The following is a 23,004-nucleotide window of genomic DNA, read 5'->3' on the forward strand; positions in this document are numbered from 1 at the left end:
GCTCTGGCTGCTCCTTGCAGACTGGCAGCTCTGGCTGCTCCTTGCAGACTGGCAGCTCTGGCAGCGCTGAACAGGCGGGAGACTCCGACAGCGCTGGAGAGGAGGAAGGCTCTGGCAGCGCTGAACAGACGGGAGACTCCGGCAGCGCTGGAGAGGCGAGGCGCACTGTAGGCCTGATGCGTGGTGCTGGCACTGGTGGTACTGGGCCGAGGACACGCACAGGAAGCCTGGTGCCGGGACCTGCCACCGGAGGGCTGGTGCGTGGAGGTGGTACTGGATAGACCGGACCGTGCAGGCGCACTGGAGCTCTTGAGCACCGAGCCTGCCCAACCTTACCTGTTTGAATGCTCCCGGTCGCCCTGCCAGTGCGGCGAGGTGGAATAGCCCGCACTGGGCTATGCAGGCGAACCGGGGACACCGTGCGCAAGGCTGGTGCCATGTAAGCCGGCCCAAGGAGACGCACTGGAGACCAGATGTGTAGAGCCGGCTTCATGACACTTGGCTCGATGCTTACTCTAGCCCGGCCGATACGAGGAGCTGGTATGTACCGCACCGGGCTATGCACCCGCACTGGAGACACCGTGCGATCCACAGCATAACACGGTGCCTGCCCGGTCTCTCTAGCCCCCCGGTAAGCACAGGAAGTTGGCGCAGGTCTCCTACCTGGCTTCGCCATACTCCCTGTGTGCCCCCCCCCCAAGAAATTTTTGGGGCTGACTCTCGGGCTTCCTTGCCAACCGTGTTCCCTCGTATCGCCGGCTCCTCTCTCCGACTGCCTCTGCTCTCCTAAGTGCCTCCACCTGTTCCCATGGGAGGCGATCTCTTCCAGCCAGTATTTCCTCCCAAGTGGAACAACCCTTGCTGTCAAAAACGTCCTCCCATGTCCATTTCTCTTTTCGCTGCTCCTGCTGCCGCTGCCTGTCACCACGCCGCTTGGTCCTGTTGTGGTGGGTGATTCTGTTACGGTTTTCTTGTGTCGAAGGAGAGGCGGACCAAAATGCACCGTGGTTATTTCGATACATTTTTAATCAAAGATAAACACGAACAATACAAAACAAGAAACGTGCCGTGAAAACCTAAACAGCCTTATCTGGTGCAAACAAACACAGAGACAGGAACAATCACCCACGAAACACTCAAAGAATATGGCTGCCTAAATATGGTTCCCAATTAGAGACAACGATAAACACCTGCCTCTGACTGAGAACCACTCCAGGCAGCCATAGACTATTCTAGACAACCCCACTAACCACAATCCCATGACCTACAAAAACCCCAAGACAAAACACACCACATAAAATAACCCATGTCACACCCTGGCCTGACCAAAATAATAAAGAAAACACAAAATACTAAGACCAGGGCGTGACATCTATATTCAACCTTATACAGACAGCCTTAGACGTTATCCAGATCACTCAAAATGCGGAGAACCAGACAATCAGTAACGACTCTGTCCTTATCAGACACTTTGTGGTGGTGGTGTTGTTTTGAAAAACAGGGTTCTCTCTCAGAGTTATCTTACGACAAAACAAATTAACAAAAAAACGAATTATTGTGGCTTGCAAGCTTCCGTTTCAGGGGTGTCAAACAAGATGCATGTTCCTATGGTAACCGTGTCAGAGTGTCCTTGATAGACTCCACATTCTTTGTTGTTGTCTTTCACCACTCCCACTGTTGTTGAGGGAGAGGACAGAACATGATGGCCATTCAATGTGAATCTCAAAATGGAACCCCAGATGGCTTTGTAAACAACACACATACAAGCGTCATGACCCGACCTGGCAAATCATTCAGCCACAGTAAAATGTCATGTTTTCTTCCTTCGGTATCTTTGAGACTAAATTGGAAGGCAGAATAAGCAACTCGCATAGAAACAGGACAGGTGAGGTAAGGTTGGCTAGGCTATATTTATCTCATAGTAAAGGTCACAGAATAATGGACCTTTGTATCCTAGCAATACCACTAGAGGAAATGGGACATAAGAGAGTTAGCTACTCAGTGAAGGAACCTTCAGCAACAAATCCATTGAAATCAATTTAGAAAAACCTTTTACATGGGTCCTGGACAAGTAAGCCTAGACTGTTGTAAAAGATGCTGAGACAAAGTAACAGAGTGCTTAAAATACAGTGCAAACAATTCAAACTACTTAGTAAACCTAGAGTTGGAAATGCTGGCCGAGGCTCTGTTCAGTACGGGTACAGAGAGACTGGAGACAGTGACAAGGCAGTGGGATCATTAGAGCTGACATTGTCACAGCCATCACAAACACTCTGGGAAACTAGGGACAACAGCGACGAGGGTTGGTCCCCTTTAGATTTCTGGCTAAACAATACACAGCACAATGTCTCTATGAATATAAAAAAGCTTCACACTAGAGAAATGGTCCATTTCCATGAATTATGGTGACATTCATCAGTTGGCCCTGCAGTCCTGGTCTCTGGTCAAAGTAGGCGATGGGTTACGTAACTGCCTCAATTAGTGGGGAGCATCAAAACAACAAGCAGTGTTTAGTGATGAACTGGGCTGGAAAGAGACGAGAGGTCCTTGTCTCTCTGAAGCCTCATTGGGCTGATTAACCACCACTACAGAAAGGTTTTATTACTCAGGGCTAACGCAACACACACATTCAGGGCCCATGCAACACAGGCGCACCCACAAAAGCACAGACACGCACGCTCATACATACACACACACATGCTCGTGCACACACACACTACCATGGCCTGCTTCTATTTGACACCTGAATCTCAAGGTGCACCTGAAAAATGATATTCATTAAATACCCAAACTTTGTCTTTGATTAAAATTAAAATAAGACCAGATGAAAGGCCTCTGGGAGCTTAATGGTTTCAACTTGGGAGTCTGATGGTTTACATTTCAAACGGGCTTTGTTTTAAAGGGACACTTTGGGCTTTTGGCAATGAAGCCCTTTATTTACTTCCCCAGAGTCAGATGAACTCATAAATAGCATTTTTATGTCTCTGCATCCAGTATGAAGGAAGTCAGAGGTAGTTTCACGAGCCAATGCTAACTAGCGTTATCCCAATGACTGGACGTCTATGGTATCTACTAGCATGCTAGCAATTACCATAGACTTCCAATCATTGTGTTAACACTAGCTATCAATTGCGATAATGCTAGTTAGCAACTTCCATCAAACTGCACGTAGAGACATACAAATGGTATCCACAAGTTCATCTGACTCTGGGGAAATAGATCAAATCCTAAAGTATCCCTTTAAGAGGGGAACTGGGTTGCCTCTTCGTTTTCTTCTAAGGCTAAAAATAGCAGACAAATGAATAAAACATCTGAATAGATTATCATAATGAAACAGACTGTTAATTTGGACACAGGATACAGATTCCATGTAAACAAGAAACAAAAGCCCCACAATGCTTCACGATGAGATCCTATTTAAAAATGTTATCAAGAGCCACACATCTGACCCAGGAACTGATTAAACTTTGAAACTCTTTTGTCTAGTTTTTTTCTTTGTCTTCCCTCTTTGCTCTGGCACGCAGTCGTCTTCCAGTGTAAACTGACTAGCAGTCGTCTTCCAGTGTAAACTGACTAGCAGTCGTCTTCCAGTGTAAACTGACTAGCAGTCGTCTTCCTGTGTAAACTGGCTAGCAGTCGTCTTCCTGTGTAAACTGGCTAGCAGTCGTCTTCCAGTGTAAACTGGCTAGCAGTCGTCTTCCAGTGTAAACTGACTAGCAGTCGTCTTCCTGTGTAAACTGGCTAGCAGTCGTCTTCCTGTGTAAACTGGCTAGCAGTCGTCTTCCTGTGTAAACTGGCTAGCAGTAAACTGTCTGGGAAATTCTTGCCAGCCTTATCATGTTTTATATCATGTGTAAGCTGTTTTTCTCTCACTGGTGTGATATTGATCTGTAACTAAGATGATATTGCTGCTGGAATCTTAGCAATGGCCACTCCTGGATGTAACTAATAATAAAGTTTTTACAGAACGGTTACCTCACAAGAACTGACAGCAGTAGAGCAGACACTGAACTGTCACACTCGCTGACAGAACTCATCAGTGGCAACGCCACTTCACTTCACTGAATTAACTCTATCAAAACTGAACAGAACTCAAACCTAGTTCCTAGCTTGCTTGGACTACACTCTTAGCACCTATTTTTCTATCTTGAACGTTGAACAGTTATACAGCTGTCCCCATAGGAGAACCCTTTAAATAACCCTTTTCAGTTCCAGGTAGAACCCATTGAGTTCCAGGTATAGAAGGAACCCTTCTGGGTTCCTTGTAGAACCCTTTCTATAGAGGGTTCTACATGGAACCCAAAAGGTTTCTACCTGTAACCAAAAAAGGATTATCCTATGTAGACAGCCAAAGAACCCTTTTGGAACCCTTTTTTCTAAGAGTGTATAATCCGAACATAGAGTATGGCTGGAAAATGGGGAATAGTTATGCTTTAGGCTACTCATTGTTCAACTATTTGCATATTCAAACAGCAACATAAAGAGTTGATAGAATCTGTTGAATAGGCTATTTGTTCCCAGTACACCACCATTACACAGAGCATACCTCTAAATGATAAAACATGAGAATCTTTTTTTTTTAACTGGAGAAAAGAACGTAGGCTACTAGAAACAAAACTGCCCTACAATTAAAACAATCCATTGTATTATTGTCAATTTAAAACAAAAGACTTAAGAGGATAGGATATGAGAAAAGGATATGACTCAATACACTGTTTCATTCACCGTCCTGAGGCTTTGGGAGAAAGACATTGTACAGACCTAAAACAAGACACAGGAGGCTAATGAAAATAGCAGACTAGGATATATCCCACATCCAGGGAAGTGTGTCCCACCAGAGACAGGCTATAACAATGATATCACCAGGATGAGCTGAAATCAAATGCTCGCACACATGCACAGTACACACACGCAAGCATGTACATATGCAAACACACACACACACACACATACACACAGAAATATACACACCAAAATACACTCACGCAAGCATGTACCTGTGCACAGACAACTTCCCATGTTACTCTCAGATCAAAATAGTCAACCATAAATGACATAAACAGAACAGAGAATAAGAGGTGCTGACCCACCCTGTGCATTAGTGTCCGGAGTGAGACAGAGAGTAAAAGTGAAGTGCAGAAGTTTCTCTGTGGAGCTCAGGGTTCCATGCTCTGTGAGACCCCGTCAAGTCTAAACTCTCTCCCACCGAGCAGCACTCGTGCCGGGCATGCCTCTATCTCCCTCTACCCCTGGATCAGGCTTTCAGATCAGACAACTAACACGAGGATAACCACACAACACCAGCTTCCCTCTCACTCTGAGTCCGTGTCTCCTCCTCAGCCTGTGAGAGAGTGTGAGTGAGAGAGAACTAGAGTGTATGTGCGTGTGTCTGGGTGGTCACTGTAACTAACTGAATCAGCGGTGTTACTCACCCCGGGGCAGAGTGGGGAAGAAAGAGAGAATGAGTGAGATGGAGAAAGGGAGGGAGGGGGATAGAGGTGCTGCAAGTGTCTGTGTTTGTGTGTGGGTTGGTTTTTCTATCCTTGTGGGAACTTAAAATCCCCAAAAGTCCCCACAAGGATAGTAAAACAAGGAAAATTCTCCCTTGTGGGAACATTTCCCACATCCTCATGAGGACAAAGGCTATTTTAAGCGTAGGGGTTAGGTTTAGAGTTAGGGTTAGAATTAAGGTTAAGGTAAGGGGTTAGTGGTTAGGTTTAGTGTTACAAACTTTAGAAGCCTTTTTAAAACTCAAATACACTACAAGTGTGTATTTCCATTTGGGTTCCATTTGGGACGCAGGCATCAAGTCAGTCTATGTGCCTACCAATCATCTCATCCATCTTTTACTCCATTGTGTGACTGTTGCTTAAGGCTGGTTACTTAAACCAAATCAGTCAGTTTCACTTTAAAACAGCGTGGGTGGTGATAAGGATACTGCAGGCAGGAGGGATTGTAAGGAACAATCATCAGACACGCAGACCAGGAAGAGCTGTTCGCTGAGAAAGGAGCAGATTGGTGCTTTATCTCTACAATGAGTGCTAAAACAATTCACTTCCGGAAAAATACGTTTCTTTCTGCTAATTGGACAAATTGTACTGCCTTCGAAAATAAAAGAGTTCAAAGACACCCTGTTTTCCCTCTGTTTCATGACAATCAGCCTTACTGTGCTGATGGTCGGAAATACAAATGCTATTACAAAGCCAACTAAATTCATAGCCTGAGTGACACCGGAGGCAGAAAACCAGGTAATTTGTACACTCGCTGCCAGTCAAATGTTCAAGCTTGACAGGCTCACAGCTATAAACATGGACTGAGACCTCAAAAGCAATTCTGACAAAAACATGAAAAGACACCAAAAACAACCAAAACGCAAAATGCCTCTAGATATATAAGATATGGACTAGTCTGGTCATTTCTGCTTCATAAATAGAATACTCATGACATATACCCTGAACAAGTCTATGGGAGCTGTAATGTCTATAGAGGCTATGATGTTGAACAGGTGCTGTATGTGGCGTAACTAGTTAAATGTGTTTAATAAAGTTAGTCATTACCTGCTTTTCCAGCTTCTGCTGCCTGAGGCTGGTGCTGTCATCATCAAGGGCACTGAGAAGAGACGAAAGACAAAATGGTTACTATCCACTCATAACTCATATCTGACTGAGACATAATACAAGTGGTTCTGTGATTAATACCAATCTGTTATCTGGGTCTCATCTGTTATCTGTTATATTTACAATAAGAAACTATTTGCTATAGTGGTCACTAATGAATGCACCTCTGATCGAGGTTGGGTGATATGCAGATTTTTATTGCGCTTCTGTACCATACGGGGTATTTGCTATTACCGGAAGTGCACACGGGGGGGGGGGGGGGGGCTTATTTATTTTTGAAAAAGGTATTGAAAATCATACCATCGGTATATCTAGAGTTGTCATTTGGAAGTTTACATACACCTGAGCAAAAAAAACATTTCAACACAGATTTTCACAATTCCTGACATTTGATCCTCGTAAAACAAATCCCTGTCAGTTAGGATCACCACTTTATTTTAAGAATGTGATATGTCAGAATAATAGTAGAGAGAATGATTTATTTCAGCTTTAATTTCTTTCATCACATTCCCAGTGGGTCAGAAGTTTACATACACTCAATTAGTATTTGGTAGTATTGCCTTCAAATTGTTTAACTTGGGTCAAACGCTTCGGGTAGCCTTTCACAAGCTTCCCACAATAAGTTGGGTGAATTTTGGCCCATTCCTCCTGACAGAGCTGGTGGAACTGAGTCAGGTTTGTAGGCCTCCTTGCTCACACATGCTTTTTCAGTTCTGCCCACACATTTTCTATATGATTGAGGTCAGGGCTTTGTGATGGCCACTCCAATACCTTGACTTTGTTTTCCTTAAGTCATTTTTCCACAACTTTGGAAGTATGCTTGGTGTCATTGTCCATTTGGAAGACCCATTTGCGACCAACCTTTAACTTCCTGACTGATGTCTTGAGATGTTGCTTCAATATATCCACATAATTTTCCTCCCTCATGATGCTATCTATTTTCTGAAGTGCACAAGTCCCTCCTGCAGCAAAGCACCCCCATAACATGATGCTGCCACCCCCATGTTTCACGGTTGGGATGGTGTTCTTTGGTTTGCAAGCGTTCCCCTTTTTCCTCCAAACATAACGATGGACATTATGGCCAAACAGTTCTATTTTTGGTTCATCAGACCAGACAACATTTCTCCAAAAAGTACGACCTTTGTCCCCATGTGCAGTTGCAAACTGTAGTCTGGCTTTTTTATGGCAGTTTTGGAGCAGTGGCTTCTTCCTTGCTGAGCGGCCTTTCAGGTTATGTCGATATAGGACTTTACTGTGGATATAGATACTTTTGTACCTGTTTTCCTTCAGCATATTCACAAGGTACTTTGCTGTTGTTCTGGGATTGATTTGCACTTTTCGCATCAAAGTACATTCATCTCTAGGAGACTCGTTCCTGAGGGGTATGACGGCTGTGTAGTCCCATGGTGTTTATACTTGCGTAATATTGTTTGTACAGATGAACGTGGTACCTGCAGGCATTTGGAAATTGCTCCCAAGGATGAACCAGACTTGTGGAGGTCTACAATTATTTTCTGAGGTCTTGCTGATTTCTTTAGATTTTCCCATGATGTCAAGCATAGAGGCACTGCATTTGAAGGTAGGCCTTGAAATACATCCACAGGTACACCTCCAGTTGACTCACATGATGTCAATTAGCCTATCAGAAGCTTCTAAGGCCATGACATAATTTTCTGGAATTTTCCAAGCTGTTTAAAAGCACAGTCAACTTAGTGTATGTAAACTTCTGACTCACTGGAATTGTGATACAGTGAATTATAAGTGAAATAATCTGTCTGTAAACAATTGTTAGAAAAAATACTTGTGTCATGGACAAAGTAGATGTCCTAACCGACTTGCCAAAACTATAGTTTGTTAACAAGAAATTGTGGAGTGGTTGAAAAACTAGTTTAAATAACTCCAACCTAAGTATATGTAAACATTTGACAACTGTAAATTCCCCGGTATATGGTATATTGGCGCCCCCCCCCTTGGGTTGTGCCGTGGCGGAGATCTTTGTGGGCTATACTCGGCCTTGTCTCAGGATGGTAAGTTGGTGGTTGAAGATACAGTGCCTTGCGAAAGTATTCGGCCCCCTTGAACTTTGCGACCTTTTGCCACATTTCAGGCTTCAAACATAAAGATAAAAAAACTGTATTTTTTTGTGAAGAATCAACAACAAGTGGGACACAATCATGAAGTGGAATGACATTTATTGGATATTTCAAACTTTTTTAATAAATCAAAAACTGAAAAATTGGGCGTGCAAAATTATTCAGCCCCTTTACTTTCAGTGCAGCAAACTCTCTCCAGAAGTTCAGTGAGGGATCTCTGAATGATCCAATGTTGACCTAAATGACCAATGATGATAAATACAATCCACCTGTGTGTAATCAAGTCCCCGTATAAATGCACCTGCACTGTGATAGTCTCAGAGGTCCGTTAAAAGCGCAGAGAGCATCATGAAGAACAAGGAACACACCAGGCAGGTCCGAGATACTGTTGTGAAGAAGTTTAAAGCCGGATTTGGATACAAAACGATTTCCCAAGCTTTAAACATCCCAAGGAGCACTGTGCAAGCGATAATATTGAAATGGAAGGAGTATCAGACCACTGCAAATCTACCAAGACCTGGCCGTCCCTCTAAACTTTCAGCTCATACAAGGAGAAGACTGATCAGAGATGCAGCCAAGAGGCCCATGATCACTCTGGATGAACTGCAGAGATCTACAGCTGAGGTGGGAGACTCTGTCCATAGGACAACAATCAGTCGTATATTGCACAAATCTGGCCTTTATGGAAGAGTGGCAAGAAGAAAGCCATTTCTTAAAGATATCCATAAAAAGTGTCATGTAAAGTTTGCCACAAGCCACCTGGGAGACACACCAAACATGTGGAAGAAGGTGCTCTGGTCAGATGAAACCAAAATTGAACTTTTTGGCAACAATGCAACACGTTATGTTTGGCGTAAAAGCAACACAGCTGAACACACCATCCCCACTGTCAAACATGGTGGTGGCAGCATCATGGTTTGGGCCTGCTTTTCTTCAGCAGGGACAGGGAAGATGGTTAAAATTGATGGGAAGATGGATGGAGCCAAATACAGGACCATTCTGGAAGAAAACCTGATGGAGTCTGCAAAAGACCTGAGACTGGGACGGAGATTTGTCTTCCAACAAGACAATGATCCAAAACATAAAGCAAAATCTACAATGGAATGGTTCAAAAATAAACATATCTAGGTGTTAGAATGGCCAAGTCAAAGTCCAGACCTGAATCCAATCGAGAATCTGTGGAAGGAACTGAAAACTGCTGTTCACAAATGCTCTCCATCCAACCTCACTGAGCTCGAGCTGTTTTGCAAGGAGGAATGGGAAAAAATGTCAGTCTCTCGATGTGCAAAACTGATAGAGACATACCCCAAGCAACTTACAGCTGTAATCGCAGCAAAAGGTGGCGCTACAAAGTATTAACTTAAGGGGGCTGAATAATTTTGCACGCCCAATTTTTCAGTTTTTGATTTGTTAAAAAAGTTTGAAATATCCAATAAATGTCGTTCCACTTCATGATTGTGTCCCACTTGTTGTTGATTCTCCACAAAAAAAATACAGTTTTATATCTTTATGTTTGAAGCCTGAAATGTGGCAAAAGGTCGCAAAGTTCAAGGGGGCCGAATACTTTCGCAAGGCACTGTATCCCTCTAGTGGTGTGGGGGCTGTGCTTTGGCAAAGTGGGTGGGGTTATATCCTTCCTGTTTGGCCCTGTCCGGGGGTATCATCGGATGGGGCCACAGTGTCTCCTGACCCCTCCTGTCTCAGCCTCCAGTATTTATGCTGCAGTAGTTTATGTGTCGGGGCTAGGGTCAGTTTGTTATATCTAGAGTACTTCTCCTGTCTTATCCGGTGTCCTGTGTGAATTTAAGTATGCTCTCTCTAATTCTCTCTTTCTTTCTCTCTCTCGGAGGACCTGAGCCCTAGGACCATGCCTCAGGACTACCTGGCATGATGACTCCTTGCTGTCCCCAGTCCACCTGGCCGTGCTGCTGCTCCAGTTTCAACTGTTCTGCCTGCGGCTATGGAATCCTGACCTGTTCACCCGACGTGCTACCGGTCCTAGACCTATTATCTGACCATGCTGGTCATTTATGAACATTTGAACATCTTGGCCATGTTCTGTTATAATCTCCACCTGGCACAGCCAGAAGAGGACTGGCCACCCCTCATAGCCTGGTCCCTCTCTAGGTTTCTTCCTAGGTTTTGGCCTTTCTAGGGAGTTTTTCCTAGCCAATGTGCCAATGTGCTTCAACACCTGCATTGCTTGCTGTTTTGGGTTTTAGGCTGGGTTTCTGTACAGCACTTTGAGATATCAGCTGATGTACGAAGGGCTATATAAATACATTTGATTTGAAAATGTGATATATTGCTCAAGCCTACCCTGTTGTCACTTACATCAATGACACTAATGATTTTCAATGGAATTCCACCAGGGGGCATCGCTACTGTGAATAATAACTGTGGACAAGGCACCGAAATCTCCTGGCAGAGCTAGAATTGAACGTTACCAAGGTGGTCACTTGAAAAAGCAGTTACACTGCTGCGCATAACTAAGACTGACATACAGGATTACTGTCATACCTTAGGCTATAACTGTTTGAGCTTAGCCTGACTGCATGATCTGCACACTGTAAAAAAACATGTAGTTGTTAATAAATATAATTTTGTCCAGGAGTTGTTCATGACCACAGAGGCTAACTTGAAGAGAAAAGCTTAGGGCTCAAGCTACAAAACGCCTCACTTTCCTGGTGAGGTCAAAAATGATACTGTATCAGGACTGTATAATGCAATAGAACAACGCATCAGACAGCAGCACTACTGTGCTACAAAGCAACAGCAAGTCTAGATCTAAAACACAGTTCTCCATAGAGTCCTGTCTCTGGCCGTCAGAGTGGTGGCTGTTGTTTGGGACTACTTTTCCTGGACTCCTGTGAAAAGGCCCGCTGGGTACATGTTGCTAAGCTACAGTGGAGAAGGAGAAGAAGGTGGGAGTAGCAGTGGGAGTCCATTCAGAGGCACAGAACGAGTTAGAGGAACCCACCGCTACTCTACCCAGCCACAGACATAACCTACAAGACACTCTCACTGACAGACATAACCTACAAGACTGACAGACATAAACTATAAGACACTCTCACTAGCAGACATAACCTACAAGACACTCTCACTGACAGACATAACCTCCAAGACACTCTCACTGACAGACATAACCTACAAGACACTCTCACTGACAGACATAACCTCCAAGACACTCTCACTGGCAGACATAACCTACAAGACACTCTCACTGACAGACATAATCTACAAGACACTCTCACTGACAGACATAATCTACAAGACACTCTCACTGACAGACATAATCTACAAGACACTCTCACTGACAGACATAACCTCCAAGACACTCTCACTGACAGACATAACCTCCAAGACACTCTCACTGACAGACATAACCTCCAAGACACTCTCACTGACAGACATAACCTCCAAGACACTCTCACTGGCAGACATAACCTACAAGACACTCTCACTGACAGACATAATCTACAAGACACTCTCACTGACAGACATAATCTACAAGACACTCTCACTGACAGACATAACCTCCAAGACACTCTCACTGACAGACATAACCTCCAAGACACTCTCACTGGCAGACATAACCTACAAGACACTCTCACTGACAGACATAATCTACAAGACACTCTCACTGACAGACATAATCTACAAGACACTCTCACTGACAGACATAACCTCCAAGACACTCTCACTGACAGACATAATCTACAAGACACTCTCACTGCAAGAACACAGCGTATGTGGGGAGGGGGGGGGGGTGATGGAGGATGGGGGAGTGTGTGATGGAGGGATGGGGGAGTGTGTGATGGAGGATGGGGAGGAGTGATGAAGGGATGGGGGAGATTGTGATGTAGGATGGGGGAGTGTGTGATGGAGGGATGGGGGAGTGTGTGATGGAGGGATGGGAGAGTGTGTGATGGAGGATGGAGGAGTGTGTGATGGAGGGATGGGGGTGATGGAGGATGGGGAGTGTGTGATGGAGGATGGTTGAAGATTGGGAGGGAAAAAAACAAGGTTCTGCCTCCACCTGCTGAAATCTCTCAGAACAATTTAGCATCTCTAGGCTTCACTAATTTTTCTGTCAGTCCACATGCTCACACCATCTGTTGCTGTCAAACAGCCTCGGCTGTATTATACCCTTTACATCTCCCATTCAGACAGAGCGTGTTACAGGAGTAGGACAAGAAGAACTTCATTAAGCACAACTATCTACAGTAAATAACAATCTCTCCATACCCCTGATTCTCTCTCTATCTCCATGAGGATATAAGGGCCTCATTATGTCATCATCACTGTTTCTGAAGGACCCGCACCAAATGCCAAGAGGAATAGAAAGCAGGACGATCATCTGCTGAGAGGCAAACATCATCCGTCTATTACGTAAACTCAGATTATTACAGACAACAACACCGATGACTTGGCCACGTCCTCCAACATCCTCAGAATGATGGATTAAAATCATTAGGCTAAGTAAGTAAGTAAATTACTACAGATTGAAATTCCACATTCTGTGGCAATAAGAAATACCAATGTCATCGAACCAATGAGTTTTGGACCTGACTTGGCGAGTTGCTTGTCTATTTATTCAACAACAACCCGTTTGGTCAGCTTAACATTAATGATCAGTCATCTCAGAGGCTGTAGAGCACTCTGTTTTAGTATACTGATTGTTACAGCCCTCTTTGAGTCTAATCAGCCCAGTGCAGCGCTATCCATACAGGCGTGCAGATCTGTCCACAGGGAAGCCATTACATGGCTCTGAGCAGGTGTTGCTGACGGTAGTGACGAGTGAAGGATGATGGGAGGTGTTAATTACACATCCGGGATGGTCATTACACTCAGAATAAAGAGGTGCTATCTAGAACCTTAAAGGGTTCTTTGGCTGTCCCCATAGCAGAACCCGTTGAAGAACCCTTTTTGGTTCCGGGTAGAACCCTTTTTGGTTCCATGTTGAACCTTTCCATGTTAAACCTTTGCTTTACCTTGCTGTTGAGGTAGAGGAGAAGCTGGCGGAGCTGGAGGGTCTTCAGAGCCATGGGGTTTTCAAACAGGAACACAGGACACAGAGAAGAATAGAGTTAGCAAGAGATCAGTGACACCAAAAAGAACAATGCTAAAACGGGATGCTTTGGTACTGTCCTGACAGTACTGTTCTGACAGTCTCTACGCGTGTGTAGTCCTTCAGCTTGAGAAGCACATGATCTTTCAAGCTTACAGGGAAATGGAAATCGATCCCCAGTCCATAACACATAATAAGCTATATATTTTTCATTTATCTAAAATAGGCCTACCTGAGCTAGCAGACATAGAACAGACAGTGGCCTGTACAGTAGTACTACAAATTAACACTTATATGACTGTGGCGTAGTCACAGTCCCCCAGACAGTGAATGAACACCTATATGACTGTGGCGTGGTCACAGCCCCCCAGACAGTGAATGAACACCTATATGACTGTGGCGTAGTCACAGGTGTCATGTTTCATAACACTGACACTATGCTGTAAAAGACTTAATGACTGACAAGCAAACAAGACGCAGGCCAGTAATAGCCTATTACTTTGTCACGAACAAGATTTAGGATACCCTCCATGTCATGGCATTGTCCTCGGTCTGTTGGTGAAAAAGCTTGAGAATAGGATGAGACTACTGCATTCAGATGACAATATGATGCAGTTCCAAACGTGTCTCTGGAACTGAGCATAAAATTAGAGACTTTATTATCAGACGAGAGACAAGGGAGAAGCGTATTATCAAACTGCAATAAAATTATTCTCATTAATATACTTAAATCATGTTTTAAAGTTCACCGAATAAAGTACATTTAATTTCCCCTTCGGCAAATGACTTTCCGGGGTTAAAAATGAAGGACTGAACGAGAGGTAGTCTAATTAAACTTCTAATTCCCCGGAGGTTGGAGAGAATGGCTTCAGTTCCAGTTCAGTGAGTGAAATCACAAGAGGGATTATTCAAAACAGGGTGATGACATGGGTGAGATTAGGCTGTTTTTGATTCCCTGGCAGTCAGATCAGCTCTGCGTCAAGTTAAAGCTAGAATTTGGGATTCGTTTTTTTTGTGTGAAACAGCAGCCCTGCTATATACCAAGAATTGAAATGACCATCAAAACAGATTTCCAGATTGCAGATTGTGCCTTTATGGAAGCCAATGAAAAGACACCAGCTGAATAAATGATCAATGTATGGTGAGGTATAGAGCATGAACAACACTGTTTAACTAGGCCTAGGATATTATAAGACTCATACAAGCGAAACGACAGTCTTTTCAACACAAGCAACTTCAATCAAATTCTTTCATGTCAGGTACTTGGTCAAATATTCTTAGCACGTCCTTAGTTAGAGCAAACAGCTGTAAAACAAAACCTCACAATATAACATGTTAGAAAGAAACTTGTTACAGTACAAGAGGTGGAGCTCTGAATAAGGAACGACAATGCACCAGACAAAACATGAGCGTGGGAGAGACCCTTAAAGGTAAACTTCTTTTTTTTATTAGCCCTGTTGACACTGCATTTGGCCGGTGACACTTTGCTTCTTGAAATTCCAATATCTTTAAAACTTCACTGCTGACATACAAAACATTTTGGGGCTGTATCAACAGTGGGCTCATGAAAAACCACTCAAAAACAACCTTTTGGTGTTTGTTTCCCTTTAACAACAGGTAAGCCATTCAGCCCAAGGAGAACAGAGAACCGGGGTGTGGGTAGGAGGTAGGATCAGTGGGAACAGGAGGAAGAGATGCTCAAAGCCTATCTGTCTGTCACAGGCACGACAAACACCTGACTCACAGGACACAGACCCCTCTCAGTTCCTCTATCACCCTACAGTACACATAGTCCAGCAGCAGCTCCGGTAATGTATGGTGCTCCCAACCCAGTCCAGGGTCAGTCTGAAGGTCTACCTGAAGCTCCAACTACAACCCTGCTACCCTGCAGCCAGGAGGGAGTCCCAGCGCCACGCAGCTGAGGGTGAGGTCTCGGAGTAGGAGCAGTTGCCATGACGCCACACTTGAGGCTAGCCTCTGAACACAAAACAGTGAACCCACAGGGATTTGTTAGAGGAGTCTAAATGTGGCGTGAGTTCATGCCAAGACAAAATACTGGGAATAAAATCCCTAAACTTGGTCCTCTGACTTAGTTACATGTCCGTCTTTCTTCAGTTTCTAAGATGTATCAGATATATAGACTGATAGGCCACGTGCTAAAACTGGACATGACTGTATCGGAATAGCTAAAAATGCTTTCAGCAGAACTCCACAGACGCCATTTCCTCTGACTCAGAGGGAGATATTGCACATATCAAAACCGCAGACCATTGACACAAACTGAATTTAACACCAATTGGGAAAGTTTACATTTTGTGAGCTTTAGCCTAGGCCCAGTATCTTAAGTAAAATATTCCAACACTTTTATTTTGACAGAAAATGCCAGAACATGGAATTTGCTTAGTCATAGCAAAATGAACCAAACGGTTTCTTGTCAATGTGAAACCACATTATTCTGGTTTTCTGCCTTTCTACATAGGCTTTCCTTATATGCTCCTTGAATCCGTGTAAGTAGAGCGGTTTCTGGATGACAACCACAGTTACTCCCAATTACCAGAAGTATAAACAAACAACCCCCTCATTCCTTAAACTGGCAAGAAGTGGGGGACCTTGATCCTGTTGCTAGGAGACCACAGGACCTTTAAGTCATATCGTCTTCTGTTTGTGTACGTGTGTTTGCATGCGCGTGCCAGCGAAGGGAAAATGGCATTCTCCTCAGCTGAGGGCAATCTGGGGAATGATTCACCTGAGAGTAATTAAACACTGTCAAAACAAATGATGGAAACAAGAGCTAAGTGTAGACTGGTCAGCACTCGAAGCACCGCCTTACACCCATATAACAATGACGAAAACCCAAAGACCGGAACTACAGAAGCTCGTTATCTCATGCATCCCATTGAGTCACGGCAGATTATTCGGTCTACACGCAGAATCGGCCCACGGGAGATTAGGTAGGCTAAAATGATGTAGCCTACATGATACAGTTGAGAACCAGCCTACTTATTGCAAATACCAGATTTGTTTCTCTGTCAGTCCCTGACTCAAATGGGTGGATTGTCCAAGCCACTGAGGAGGCATGTGTTCGGAATGTGCCGGAAAACAGGAAGTAAATTGCACTTCATTTTCTACCCTGTTGAAACGGCTTTCTCACCCACGGGTCTTGTACAGTTAGATACTTGAGGTCCAGCTGGTTTGTTATAGGTCTGCTGAGCCATTGTGAAATAGGGATACAACAACCACACCTTTATGGAAAGGGAATTACTGATACTGATTTAAGACACATTGAATTAAACCAGGAACAATTTTCCTACAGCAGACTGAATGGTAACTGATTTTGAGTGAGACTGTGAGTGCATGATTATTTTTGGTCACCGACCATGATAATCGTGTGCACTATACCTTACAGACACCCTGATTTTCATTTGTCCATCCATGCGCTTATTCAGTAGTTTCATGTGCTGCATTTTTCCCTCCACTCTTGAGGTTTGCGGTATCAGCCTCAGATGCTGCTATGTTAAGGTCCCTTTCCACCCCTCTGTTCAGCTCTTAAAACAGACACTCGCATCCTCTGCCAACTGAGTCACCCAAACATGAAACCCACAGCAGAGAGAGAAGGGAGCCTCAGTTGCCCTTACGGAGAAAGAGAGAAGGATAGGCTACTGGAAAGGGCTTGAGAGCTGTGCTATCTGTGTTTGGCAGCTGTGCTATCTGTGTGCATGACTGCTGGACACAAACAAACAGTGTCTGGGTGTTTGGGGGGCTATAGGACAGGTCGTTTGAAAATTATATTATACAAATATTACATTTTGAAGTTGTGTTTTATTACTGTGTAGGCGACTTGTTCTTCTAGGCTAATTTTTTTTTCTTTTTTTTTATGATATTCATTTACGATTTACGAGCAGGTATGAAGACGCAATGGGCAATGTTTTGCTTTTCGATAAAACCCGTCATGCTGATATAAGAACATCATTGTACTTTATTTTATTAAAACTTTACAGGCTAATTTATATTCTGTTAAGATTAATTACAATAATCTAAAATGTGCTTTTGAGCACCATGGGAGGACACCCTATGTTACGCATCCAATGCATATGGATGGTTCCGACCTAGAATATGTGGACATCTATAAGTACCTAGGTGTCTGGCTAGACTGTAAACTTTCCTTCCAGACTCATATCAAACATCTCCAATCCAAAATCAAATCTAGAGTCGGCTTTCTATTTCGCAACAAAGCCTCCTTCACTCACGCTGCCAAACTTACCCTAGTAAAACTGACTATCCTACCGATCCTCGACTTCGGCGATGTCATCTACAAAATAGCTTCCAATACTCTACTCAACAAACTAGATGCAGTTTATCACAGTGCCATCCGTTTTGTTACTAAAGCACCTTAGACCACCCACCACTGCGACCTGTATGCTCTATCCTACCGATCCTCGACTTCGGCGATGTCATCTACAAAATAGCTTCCAATACTCTATTGAACAAACTAGATGCAGTTTATCACAGTGCCATCCGTTTTGTTACTAAAGCACCTTAGACCACCCACCACTGCGACCTGTATGCTCTAGTCGGCTGGCCCTCACTACATATTCGTCGCCAGACCCACTGGCTCCAGATCATCTACAAGTCCATGCTAGGTAAAGCTCCGCCTTATCTCAGTTCACTGGTCACGATGGCAACACCCACCCGTAGCACGCGCTCCAGCAGGTGTATCTCACTGATCATCCCTAAAGCCAACACCTCATTTGGCCGCCTTTCCTTCCAGTTCTCTGCTGCCTGTGACTGGAACGAATTGCAAAAATCGCTGAAGTTGGAAACTTTTATTTCCCTCACCAACTTTAAACATCTGCTATCTGAGCAGCTAACCGATCGCAGCAGCTGTACATAGTCCATCTGTAAATAGCCCACCCAATTTACCTACCTCATCCCCATATGTTTTTATTTATTTACTTTTCTGCTCTTGTGCACACCAGTATCTCTACTTGCACATGATCATCTGATAATTTATCACTCCAGTGTTAATCTGCTAAATTGTAATTATTCGCCTACCTCCTCATGCCTTTTGCACACAATGTACGTAGACTTTTTTTCCTACTTTGTTATTGACTTGTTTATTGTTTACTCCATGTGTTGTTGTCTGTTCACACTGCTATGCTTTATCTTGGCCAGGTCGCAGTTGTAAATGAGAACTTGTTCTCAACTAGCCTACCTGGTTAAATAAAGGTGAAAGAAATAAATAACATTTAAAAAAATAAAATAAAAATAAAAAATATGGATGTCCGGTAAATTTCTCAAACATCCGGTAAATTAAAATCTTGCCGGTCACGGTGTCCACAGCCTAATTTTCCTAATGGAAACCCTGCCCAGGCTACATGTCTGTTCCTTACACTAATCCTCTACACACATCCTCTGAAAGAATACACAAGCAGATTACATCAAATAATCACAGTCCACATTGCAGCATTAGAACAGGAAAGGGTGGGAACTGCCCTCTGATTTTATTCTCCTCTCTATGGATTTCACATTTTTTTTCTGCAGAGTTAACAGTAGAGGTCGACTGATTAGGATTTTTCAACACCGATGCCGATTATTGGAGGAACAAAAAAGCCAATACCGATTAATCTGACGTTTTTTTAACATTTATTTGTAATAATGACAATTACAACCATACTGAATGAACACTTATTTTAACTTAATATAATACATAAATAAAATCAATTTAGCCTCAAATAAAAAATGAAACATGTCGAATTTGGTTTAAATAATGCAAAAACAAAGTGTTGGAGAAGAAAGTAAAAGTGCAATATGTGCCATGTAAGAAAGCTAACGTTTCAGTTCCTTGCTCAGGACATGAGAACATATGAAATCTGGTGGTTCATTTTAACATGAGTCTTCAATATTCCCAGGTAAGAAGTTTTAGGTTGTAGTTATTATAGGAATTATAGGACTATTTCTCTCTATACCATTTGTATTTCATTAACCTTTGACTATTTGATGTTCTTACAGGCACTTTAGTATTGCCAGTGTAACAGTATAGCTTCCGTCCCTCTCCTCACTCTTCCCTGGGCTCGAACCAGGAACACAACGACGACAGACACCCTCGAAACAGCGTTACCCATGCAGAGCAAGGGAAACAACCACAGGCTCAGAGAGAGTGATGTTTGAAACGCTATTAGCGTGCACCCCGCTAACTAGCTAGCCCTTTCACATCAGTTACACCAGCCTAATCTCGGGAGTTGATAGGCTTGAAGTCATAAACAGCGCAATGCTTGACGCACAACGAAGAGCTTCTGGCAAAACGCATGAAAGTGCTGTTTGAATGAATGCTTACGAGCCTGCTGGTGCCTACCACCGCTCAGTCAGACTGCTCTATCAAATCATAGACTTAGTTATAACATAATAACATAGAAATACGAGCCTTAGGTAATTAATATGGTCGAATCCGGAAACTATCATCGTGAAAACAAGACGTTTTTTCTTTCAGTAAAATACGGAACAGTTCCGTATTTTATCTAACGGGTGGCATCCATTAGTCTAAATATTCCTGTTACATTGCACAACCTTCAATGTTATGTCCTAATTACATAAAATTCTGGCAAATTGGGCGGCCCAAACTGTTGCATATACACTGACTCTGCGTGCAATGAACGCAAGAGAAGTGACACAATTTCACCTGGTTAATATTGCCTGCTAACCTGGATTTATTTTAGCTAAATATGCAGGTTTAAAAAGATATACTTCTGTGTATTGATTTTAAGAAAGTTATTGATGTTCATGGTTAGGTACACATTGGAGCAACGATACGCACCGCATCGATTATATGCAACGCAGGACACGCTAGATAAACTAGTAATATCATCAACGATGTGTGATGATCAACTAGTGATTATGATTGATTGGTTGTTTTTTATAATATAAGTTTAATGCTAACTAGCAACTTACCTTGGCTTACTGCATTCGCATAACAGGCAGTCTCCTCGTGGAGTGCAACGAGAGGCAGGTGGTTAGAGCATTGGACTAGTTAACTGTAAGGTTGCAAGATTGAATCCCCGAGCTGACAAGGTGAAAATCTGTCATTCTGCCCCTGAACGAGGCAGTTAACCCACCGTTCCTAGGCCGTAATTGAAAATAAGAATGTGTTCTTAACTGACTTGCCTTGTTAAATAAAGATTAAATAAAGGAGTAAAAAAAAATCGGTGTCCAAAAATACAGATTTCCGATTGTTATGAAAACTTGATATTGACCCTAATTAATTGGCCATTCCGATTAATCGGTTGACCTCTAGTTAACAGTAACCTCTTACGCACACAGCACCATGCTCTACTCTCAGGGCACCTCTGGTCAGCACAGTCCTAATGCACAGACATCAAACAGACATCAATAGGAGTGCTGGGGGACCATAGGGAGAGTTGATTTCCCTCAGACAAGCCATTACATTAAGCACAGTGCCCTCAGTTCTGAAACTGATTGAAAAGCTAGAGTAAGACGAGGCAGGGAGAGGCATGCTCCAACATGTCATGTCAGTGTTTCCCCTGTATTCATAAAATGTTTTCAGTGTAAACTTAAATGACTAAAACCAGATATAAAGTATGCAGAAAAGATAATGAGGGTACATATTTTTAAATAAGATAATCATTGAACTATTGATTTTGTTATAATGTTTGAGTCACTCAGATAGCATAAGAACACAGCATAAGCCATGGCAAAATGTGTAGAATTGCATGAAAGTTGCGTAAAGGTAGCTGTCCAGTGTTTCCAGATTAATATGACCTATAATGAATTACAATATGAGTAAAATAGTTTTCCTTCCAAAAAAATTTAATTAAGTATGCACAGCAGCTTTTCTGTGTTGGAATGGTTTAGGTGTACCCCAATAACAGAATGGCGTGGGCATATACCGGTCATTAAAAAAATTTAATACGAGTAGACCGCTGATTGGCCAGCTCAACCTCTTTAGGAGTATTACATCATACTCCACGAGGAAATAGCAAACTCCAATTTATGCTTTGGCCACAAATACGAGTATAGGATGAGTCAACAACATTATTTCAATATGAGAATAGTATATAACAGAATATTACATTTTAAAAGTGAGATTTTCACTGGAAAGTTACTTTAAAACTGCACATTTTCCCTCAGTCCCATGGCAAAATGTGTAGAATTGTAGGAAAGGATTAGCAAGTTACTAGAGTAAAGTCAGCATAAATATGGAAAACATCAGATCATGATAGAAATTTAATTTGGTGTTAACAGGTTACGCTAGCTAGCTAACACTACTTTAATTTGCTCATCAAAAGAACCATCAACTCGGGTAGAAAGTTGTCAGCACCTGATTCATCATCAGCTCAACAGTATAACTATCATTTAGCCATTATAGTTAACCATCTTTTTCTGCCCCCGGTGGGAAAATGTCGATGTGGCTGTAATTTATGCTTTGGTCACAAATACAAGAACAGGACGAGTCAACAACATTATTTTGTAGTTAACAGAATATAAACTTTTTAAAGTGAGATTTTCTCTGGCCAGTTACCATAAAACTGCTAATGTTATCTCATCCCAATGGCAAAATGTTTAGAATAGCATGAAACTAGCTATAAAACTGTAAAATGTTTTCTCCGCCATATGGCAAAATGTGTAGAATTGCAGGAAATTAGCTTTAAAACTGCAAGATTTTGTCTCAGCGTCCAACATCTAAAATGTTTGGTGGAAATCCTAGAGGAAACACTGTATTATTTTATTTTTTTCACCTTTATTTAACCAGGTAGGCCAGTTGAGAACAAGTTCTCATTTATAACTGAGACCTGGCCAAGATAAACGCAAAGTAGTGTGACAAAAACAACACAGAGTTACACATAAACAACCGTACAGTCAATAACAGAAAATAAAATAAAAATAGAAAAATCTATGTAGCGTGTGTGCAAATGTAGAAGAGTAGGGAGGTAGAGGCGAAAATAATTACAATTTAGCATTAATACTGTAGTGATAGATGTGCAGATGATGATGTGCAAGTAGAGATACTGGGGTGCAAGAGGGTAAGTAAAAATATGGGGATGAGGTAGTCGGGTGTGCTATTTACAGACTGGCTGTGTACAGGTACAGTGATCGGTAAGCTGCTCTGACAGCTGATGTTTAAAGTTAGAGAGGGAGATATAAGACTCCAGCTTCAGAGATTTTTGCAATTCGTTCCAGTCATTGGCAGCAGAGAACTGGAAGAAAA

The 23,004-nt window shown here is 42.7% G+C and overlaps 1 protein-coding gene across 3 annotated transcripts in view; it reads right to left on the reverse strand.

Annotated features, from left to right (window-relative positions):
* LOC110490493 (tubby-related protein 3) overlaps positions 1–23,004 on the reverse strand; it is a 40,366-nt gene that overhangs the window by 12,802 nt on the left and 4,560 nt on the right. For 2 of the 3 annotated variants that reach the window (XM_021563906.2, XM_021563905.2), the window contains exons 2-3: positions 13,708–13,749; positions 6,558–6,609 (exon numbers count right to left, since the gene is read on the reverse strand). In XM_021563906.2, the coding sequence (XP_021419581.1) occupies positions 6,558–6,609; positions 13,708–13,749 (94 nt within the window). Of the gene's footprint in view, positions 1–5,090; positions 5,389–6,557; positions 6,610–13,707; positions 13,750–23,004 lie in introns of those variants that run through there. The other variant, XM_021563907.2, reaches the window with a different exon arrangement.

This window comes from Oncorhynchus mykiss, chromosome 15, assembly GCF_013265735.2.
Source record: "Oncorhynchus mykiss isolate Arlee chromosome 15, USDA_OmykA_1.1, whole genome shotgun sequence".
Classification (NCBI taxonomy): domain Eukaryota; kingdom Metazoa; phylum Chordata; class Actinopteri; order Salmoniformes; family Salmonidae; genus Oncorhynchus; species Oncorhynchus mykiss.